Source organism: Cricetulus griseus, chromosome X (assembly GCF_003668045.3).
Source record: "Cricetulus griseus strain 17A/GY chromosome X, alternate assembly CriGri-PICRH-1.0, whole genome shotgun sequence".
NCBI classification, from domain to species: Eukaryota; Metazoa; Chordata; class Mammalia; order Rodentia; family Cricetidae; genus Cricetulus; species Cricetulus griseus.
Genome location: NC_048604.1, coordinates 121,558,798 through 121,567,744, shown reverse-complemented (window position 1 = coordinate 121,567,744; position 8,947 = coordinate 121,558,798). Strand labels below are relative to the sequence as shown.

Sequence of the window (8,947 nt, the reverse complement as noted above, 5' to 3'; positions counted from 1 at the left end):
AATCTACAACTGTGGCCCAGTGTGACCAACTATAGTATTATAGCATTTGATCTATTCCCCAGACAACCTTCATAACTTGAAGATGAAACCTGATGTTGAGAATTTGGAATCCCAATATCAAATGCTTTTTAGAAGTTCATCCTCTGTGGACTTCTGACTATGGGAAGCCATTTTCAATCTCTTATAGAACTTTCAGACAAACAGAGAAACCTATCTGAAGGAAGAGTAGCATCACATTTTATTAACAACAACAAAACCCAGTACCATAGAGACAAAATCTTACTTCAGTGGCAAATCATATACAAATACATAAACCCACATGTAGCACTGGGGCCAACTTTGGACATAGAACATTAGGCACAAAGTTCACAACCATCAAAAACAGTTCACAGTCCTTCAGTAAAGTTTAATTTTTTCATCATAACATGAGACCATATTTAACAGCTGTGGCCAAAGAGGTCTACTTCTTAAATCTAACTCTCATCCTAACTATGGAAAAAGGCCAATTGGCCTTCAGAACTGTGAAGGGGATTATCAACATCTTAAAATGACTTTTTTCTGTTTCAGAGAGAAGATCTATGTTATCTTTATGGTAGACAGCCTCACATATATTGTTTCTCAATTCTCATTACGTCTAAGCACATCTGTACTAGAAATCACTTTAATACACAAACTGTGGCTTAATAGGATTAATATCATTAGGATGGGTTAATTGGATTTCTCAGAGGCAGAAGAGGGTAAATTGCAAACTCAGGAGATTTTCAACACTCAATAGTTCAATGCTAATAATCTGAATACTGTTAGAACCCTTGCCAGTTCAGCTGTTTAAATCATTTCTCAGGGTGTGTCAGGACTGAGTTAATCAGTAAGTCAATACACACAAATCTAACAGATTAGTGATGAGAATTCTCACTGCAGTTTGATATGAATCCAGGCTACTCCTTATGTACTGGGGAATATCTAAGATATCACTCAAGCCTTTGAATTGCAAGATAAAACAGGGCAGAAAATCTAGATCTTTGCTCTTAGAATGGTAAAACTTGAAAGATCTTAAGTCCTTACTTCAGCATCCAGAGGTTTAAGTTTACATTTAAGATAAAGCTAGTGTCATAAACATGGATTGGCTGGCATGTGCTGGCAATAATTTAATTGTTCTTAAGTAAGAAATAAGTTTACATGTTTTTAAAAATGAAGTGCTTTGTAGTGAAACCTTCGGGACAGTTTTTTTAATTGACAGTTTTTCAAATGGGAAAGAGAAGAATAGGCACCATTCCAGGCCCACAATACTCCTAAGACTGAAAACTCAGTCTGGATATATAAAATCATTCAATTTAATGTTTGTTATAAAACCAAATAATTAAAACAAGTAATAGTATCAGATTGAGCCCTAATTTCATTTCTGTATTTGACTGTCTCAATAAATAACAATAGAGAAAATTTTACATGTCCTTTGGTACTTCAGAAAAATGGCATGCTAACATTTAACCACATTGAAGACACAGGTAGACTTAGATATCTAATTCTATGATCAGACAGCCAAGGAGCAACTGAAAAATGCTAATTTCCTTAAATAAGCACAGAATGTTACTGACAAGGGCCAATTCATGTTTAGATACAGTCCAGAAAAGAAAGTGCCTATTGTAATTTGTCTCACATGGAACCGGTCAGGGAGGACACCTAGGGAACATTTCAGCCACTATTTTACTCTGCACATCTGGGTAGCTACACATAAATCACAGTAAGTCAAGTGTTTTATTTCTGAAACCATCAACTACTTTGCATTAAAGGCAAGAAAAGCAGAACCCAGAAATTATTTCTCACAAGTACTTCACCATTTTGAAATTAAGCACTCACAGGATTTTATTCTATCAACCAACATGAATTAGTCTAGCAAACAGGATGAAACATGAGCTTACTAAAATTAGCTAGGTAATTAATTCTTTGGATTGTTATCACTTTACAAAGACTAAAATTAAACTGAAGAAGATTAAATCAAGTGCACTTAAATGGTCCAATGACACAGGCTGTAATTCATCCACATTTTCCTTTTGATGATGATGATGCTAAGGATGATCTAGCAGGAGGCCCGAGGATGAAAAAGCTCAGGGTCGAGGCAGCAGTTTAAACTTGTACAAGACAAAGCAGAGAAGAGCCACAGAGGTGGAAACACCAGTGATCTTTAGTAGACCAGGCACGGAAGGCAGGTTCCTCTCAAAGAAGGTATGGGTAATTTCAAATGCTGGAACATCCTAGATGAATGAACATAGATCATTAACAGAAATTCTTGCATATCTAGAAGAAAGCCTATCTGTAATAGTGTGCGTTTCTATCCCCAAGACAGTTGCATCAATAATAAAAGCAGAGGCTGAAAGAAGGTCAATGCAATTTTTATGTGCTATAGTTTGTCTATAGAGATGGAGTAGCCAATCTACCTTGGAGTCAGGCTCTTGAACCCATATGTCTTTCTTGGCAACTTTTCCTAGAGCATTCAAGACCTGAAAGAAAATTGATTGTGGCATTATAATGTGACATAGACTTTTTGACAGATTCAAAGTCATATTAAACATTGATGAACCCGCTGGTATGTGTCAGAGAAATGTATACATAGACTATTAGTGTACAGAAATAGAAGGAAGAATAGATAAAGAAAATTTGTTATTCACATACAATGGAACATTTTTCAGCTTTAAATAAGAATGAAATGCTGTTAGTGTGACAACATGGATGAACTTAGAGGACAACACAGCTTTAAATGAAATCTTCCAAGACTAGAAAGACAAACAGAACATATGATCTATTAGATGCAAAAGCCAAATAAGTGGATCCTATAGGAATAGAAAAAGAACAGAGGCCACCAGAAGCCAAGAAAGTCAATAGGAAGTAAGGCTACTGAGAGTGGATAATAGGTACCAAAATATAGCTCAATGGGAAGAATAAATTCTATCAATCGATAGCAATATAGGGTCACTAAAGATAATCACATTTTACATTATAGTAGCACAGACCTAGAACAAAGGATTTTGAATGTTACAAAGAAATGATACATGTTTGATATGAAAGAGATGCTAATTACCTTGATTTGATCATTGTCCATTATTCATAGGCATCAAAATATCAATGTGTACCCCACAAATATGTGCAATGTGTCAAAATAACCCAAGTATCTAGTTTCTTGTTGTCTATCCATATAAATAAAACAAAGAAACTGAAAGATCAGATGACAAAAATTCTGCCACAGGGCTGGGCTATAGCTCACTGGTATAGCCCATACCTCTCAGGCATGTTACTTTCGATTAAATTCCCAGTACTGCTTCCGAGATGCAATTACAGCTGAAAAAGAGTGCACCTTAGATTTCTCCCTTACCTCTCTAGCTGCTCGTTCTCCAGCTTGGACTGCTCCTTCCATGTAGCCACTCCACTGTGTTGCTGTCTCTGTTCCTGCAAAGTAAATCCTGCCTACTGGCTGGCGAATCACCCTTTAAGGAAATAAAGATGCCACACAGGTTAAATGGGAAGGTGCTGAGGGGAAATGAGCCAGTCACTTACTGCCTTCATCTGGTCCACCAAAGGAAGAGAAACCAATCAAGGAGAAAACACTTATGAGTCTCAGCCCAAAGTAAAAGTCTATGTTGTTTCATGAATCTGTGCACAGGGATCTAAACTATTAGGCCTGGGAGAAGAACACTCTAAGTTTACTCATCACTAAAGGTGATCATGACTATTTTCAGCCAGCCAGTCAGCCTGGGGAACAGTTCTCCTATGTAGTATCTCTTGAAACTGAGCCAGTGACCCTGAACCCTATGCCTACAAGGCAAAGAAGCAGTGTACATGAAACAAGGTGGTTCTAAGGAAAGGTAGACTCCCAGACCCTGCAGATCTCATCTCCTCCCACATCAGCTGAATACACTGAGGCCTCTTCCCTTGGAAGAATATCTGATGCTCCTCTGTTGACAAGACAGAAGTGTTGGACAGATACATCCATTGCCTTGTGAGTGGGTAGCCCTGTGCAAATAAATGTTGAAGAGAGCTCAAACGGCTCCCCAAAAGACAATGTAGATGTCTTCATCTCACAAGTGCTGCTGACATCTTTAATTCTGCCTATCACAGCTCTGTATGTTAACATCCACTTCTCTGGGGGCATCCACTGAGTTATAAGCTGGCAATTTATCTTGGGTTTACAAATTAGAAGACTGCCTATTTCTACAATTCTCAGTGAACACAGCTTGTTTGAATGTGTGCAAGCCCTGTATGAGTTAGTGCAGTGATTGGGTAGTACCTTCCATACTGGGTCATGATGCCAGGAGGGAAGTAGGCTGTGTAGCAACCCCCGGAGTACTGCTCCTCACACCAATTCTTCTCTTCATAATGGACTGGCTGAAGTTCAATGGGGAGAAAAATCACAAAAGAAAATAATAGTGGAACTATTACCTGCCAACAGTGAAGGCTCTTATGTAGTTTACATTAATAAAAGTTTATATTTAAAGCATAAAGTGGGGATGGAACACAGTGGTATGAATGTGCCAGGCCTTGAGTTTGAGTCCCAGCATAAGAAAAATAAGAAAATTAGGAAGAAAAGGAAAGGGGAGAAGTAGGAGAGGAGGGAGAGGAAAAGAAATCAGTCTGAAACTGAGTGGTAGAACACTTTCCTAGCATGCACAAGACACCAAGTTTAATTCCAAGTATTGCAAGAAAAAAAGAGTACATTGTAAAATAGACACTGCTTTTCTTTGCCTAAGGGAGTCAAGACATAGCATAATACTTGGTAGAGAGGACACTCTCATTCATGAAGATTCTAAAGATTAGCACTGAGTCTTCAGGAAACCCTACAAACAATCAGTTTTTGGAAAGGTCTCCACTTTCAAGTGTCTAAGACAATGGACTTTCCTTTCCAATCTAGCCAGGTATCACTTACAATGGCAGGCTGGGAGGGAGCAAATAGAAGACAAAGCACAATGCATTTTTCCAGAATCCTTTCCCTAAGCTATAAAAGTTCATGACAAAAATACTGCTCAAAGTAGACAATTAAGTTGAAAGTGCCCCTCTGGGAATATGAGAGAGCCTTCCATAACTTCCCTGTCACATTCCAAGTGTTTATTATTTGCACACGTTAAACAATAATCCACAGAAAAAAGTCCTCAGCTATTGCTGCACTATTCAGAAACCATTTCCTTCTCACTGCTTTCAGAAGCAGTATTAAAAGAAAAAAACCCTGGGAGTGCCAAATGAGGTATGAAGTGAGTCTCTGTGTGGAGAAATGAATGAGCATGTCTTTGATCTGGGAAAACATTAAGTCTGCTGTGTTAAATATATATCACAGTGCCTTTCGGCAACATACGATGACATACCTGGGGTTTTGTTTTACAGCAAGCACTTGACAATGACAGAAGCACAAGATCTCTGTACTTCAGAGCAATCTTACTGATCATAATGATTGTGGCTCCAAGTCTCTTACTACAATTGAATGCCTAGATGCAGTGAACACTTAAAAAGCCCAAAGTGATGCCATATCACAAGTTCCATGTACCTGACATTAGTTTTTAATGCCTTTGGATTGCTGAAATTAATTCTCTAAATTAAACACACCCATCTGAATTCTCTGCTTAAGACTTACAAGAAACCAGAACTTGCTTTAATTTACAACCTTGAACCAACAGAGCAAAGTCTGTTAGAGACTGGGGGTTCTTACATATAAAGCTTCTTGAGATCCCAGAACTTTGGCATATAGCTCACAGATTTTCCTCTTCCTATAGAGAAGAGCAAAGGTATGTTAAATAAGTCATAACTGATGGGCATAGAATAAACACATTAAGTTCTAGGGTACTTGATAGTGACTTCCTTGAAGAAAAGTTCAGTTTAATAGTCTTCTGTAACTACAAAACAATTCATCAATTAATCCCTGAAATCGGTTTATATGCCTCAGCGGATTTCTTTTTTTTTTTATTAGCAAGAAAATTATTTTACATGTCAATCCCAGGTCCATCTCCCTCCCCTCCTCCCCTGCCCCCCAACTAATGCCCATCCCATACCCTTTCTGCTCCCCAGGAAGGGTGAGGCCTTCCATAGGGGGTCTTAAAGGTCTGTCATATTCTTTGGGATAGGGCCTAGGCCAACCCCCTTGTGTCTAGGCTCAGGAAGTATCCCTCCATGTGGGATGGGCTCCTAAAGTCCATTCCTACGGTAGCATTAAGTACTCATCAACTACAAGAGGTCCCATAGATTTCCAAGGTCTCTGCACTGACACCCACATTCAGGGGGTCTGGACCCCTCTGCTCATCAGTCCTTCTCTGCATCTGGATTTCAGTTCAGTTCAAGGTTTAGCTGTGGGTGTCTCCTCAGCGGATTTCTGTATGCTGATTAACATCATATGCCTCAACACAGTAATTTGAAGAATCAACAGAATTTTCCTTTTTTTAAAAGACAAGGTCTCATTATGTATAGCCTGTAACTTGTTATGCAGATGAGGGTGGTTTCAAACTTGCTATGATCCCTTGTCTTAGCCTCCTGAACACTGACATTATAGGTGTATTCTACCATGCCTGGCTAAACATTTCTTGAAAGAAGATACAATTTAAACTCACAACCATTCCTAGTGAGTTTTTTTAAAAACCTAATTTCCTAAATTTACTCATCTTCTAAATTAATAGCTCTATCTCAAATATTGAATATGTACTATTTACATTTACTCTTTTCAGCTTTTACATAGTTTAAACATGTGGAAATGCCTCCAAAATATTTGTTAAAGGCTAATAAACAATCAGAAAATAATTTTGTATGAAAATGAGGCAAAAGATGCAATTCAAATCCATAAAACAAGCACTTAGACCAGATGAGAGAAATGATTAAAAATGTGTATGTGTGAGTGCACACAAATATGCAAGAGTCAATCTTACTAGTAATAAAGAAAACAAATATAAAAATATACAAGTGTATATTGCCAATAGCATTAGAAAACATATTTAAAACCTAAGCCCAATTTCTTTAAATAGTGTGGAACAAAATGTAAGCTTATTACTCTTGATATCATTATTTTTACACCATTGATATTAACTCTTAGAACTCCTATCATATAAGTACAGAAGGTTAAATTGGAAAAAGGAGGTGGAATTATAAATGGACTTATTATTGCTATATTGTCTCTATGCAAGGTTTTAAAGGAGACAATGTCACTCATGAATGATGTCACATAATGTAAAGTAGATATGTTAATTCTAGGACAGTTAGAAAATGCATGATTAAAAGCCCTAACGTACAGGAAGAAGTCTTAAGACTACTGTTTACTTGCTTCCTCTGTCTAGTCTAAAGTCTAGTCTCCATTCAAGGGGTGAAGCTGAAGTTCAGTGAGCTGCAGATTCCTTCTCTACCATTCAGCTAAGTCACAGGAAGGTAAACCTTTACTATTCCAAGCATTCTGACCATAGTAGGTGCTCAATATGTGTTGAGCCAAATTCTATGCTCAGTCCAGTATGGTATTCTCTTTTCTATGCCACCAAGAGATAGCAGGCTCTCATTTTATGAGAGATCATAAGCAGTTATCCAAACTTCAGAGTCAATTAAGAATATTGCCAAATCAAGTAGGAATATTGCCAATCAGTATTCCAAAAGGCTTGATGTATTTAACTTATTTTCTTGACATATAATAAAATCTTTAGTAGAGTATAGCTAAACTTAAAAATCAACCTTCATTGTAATTAACTTTTAATCAAATAAAAAACATAATAAAATATCATGTACTATATTTCATATTATTAAATGAGTCAAAGACAAGTTTGTACAAACACACCAAAGAATTACCTTTCCCATTCCTTTCCCTCATTAAAATGAAAATTTCTAAGAAGATACATGAAAGACAATGATGTTATACCAAGAAGGTTTTTATGCATATGTGACAGAGAAGGAACCCTGGGCTTCACACACACAAAACATGTGCTTTACCACTGAGCTACATTCTCCACTGAGACTGATGCACTCAGATTAGTTTGCCCTAAAAATTAATATAATACATTTTAAATTGTAGCCAAACAAGGTCACCATGCAAATCACTTTATAGTTGTATCTATCCACCAGCTTATAAATCTGTCTCCTCATCATAATCACTTGAGCAAGTGGTCAGAAATACAACTTCTCAGTCTCTATTTCAAACCTACTGGATCCTATTCTATAAGCCTCAAGAAATTAGACTTTCTAAATACCTTTTGGGAGAGTTAGACAAAGTAAGTTTTGAAAACCACTGCTATCCTTACTGACACATTCAGTAAAGGTTTTTGTTTTTCAAGAACTTTAGAGTTCTGCCAGTATGTGGAATAATAACCAAATGTCTACCTCCAGCCTGGTATTTATTATTAAAAGAAAGGAAAGGCAGGAAATCCAAAAGAAAATGTCAAGCTTGGTGTGGTGCAATGAAAAAAAATTGGATGTATTATCTGCTACTCTTAGCTTTGTCATATGTCAGGGGCTATCATTTGAATGTATGTGACCCCTCCCCCAAGAATCCCCATGTTAGGGCTGGTAGGATGGTTCAGTGGGTATACATGCTTACTATATAATCCTCAAGACTTGTGTTAAATCCCTGGAACCCATTTCAAGGTAGAAGAAAACTGATGCCAAAAAATGGTTCTCTGTTTACCACTCATGCATTATGGCTTGCATGAGGCTACACATACACACATGCATGCACATGAGTGTGGACACACACACACACACACACACACACACACACACATCATGTTAAGATTTTTTTCCTTGTTACAACTTTATCACCAATGTGACAGTATTCAGAGGTGGGGGGCAGTACTCTTAAGAAAAATGGTTAAGCCATGAGGGCTCTGTATATCTTAGGTATTCTGGTTTCCTACAAATATCTCACAGGAAAACCCTACCTCTTAACCACATAAAATGAATGCAATTGTGTAAAATTAAATTAATAAATGTACATAGACATTGGCTTTAT

At 37.3% G+C, this 8,947-nt stretch overlaps 1 protein-coding gene across 1 annotated transcript in view; it reads right to left on the bottom strand.

Annotated features, from left to right (window-relative positions):
• Positions 1–215: 215 nt before the first annotated feature.
• The window catches only part of LOC100760815 (amine oxidase [flavin-containing] A), a 60,540-nt gene continuing 51,808 nt past the window's right edge, over positions 216–8,947 (bottom strand). Inside the window, exons 11-15 of the mRNA XM_027433225.2 lie at positions 5,687–5,744; positions 4,277–4,374; positions 3,365–3,476; positions 2,433–2,495; positions 216–2,249 (exon numbers count right to left, since the gene is read on the bottom strand). Coding sequence (XP_027289026.1) covers positions 2,103–2,249; positions 2,433–2,495; positions 3,365–3,476; positions 4,277–4,374; positions 5,687–5,744 — 478 coding nt within the window. The 3' untranslated portion in view covers positions 216–2,102. The remainder of the gene's footprint in view (positions 2,250–2,432; positions 2,496–3,364; positions 3,477–4,276; positions 4,375–5,686; positions 5,745–8,947) is intronic.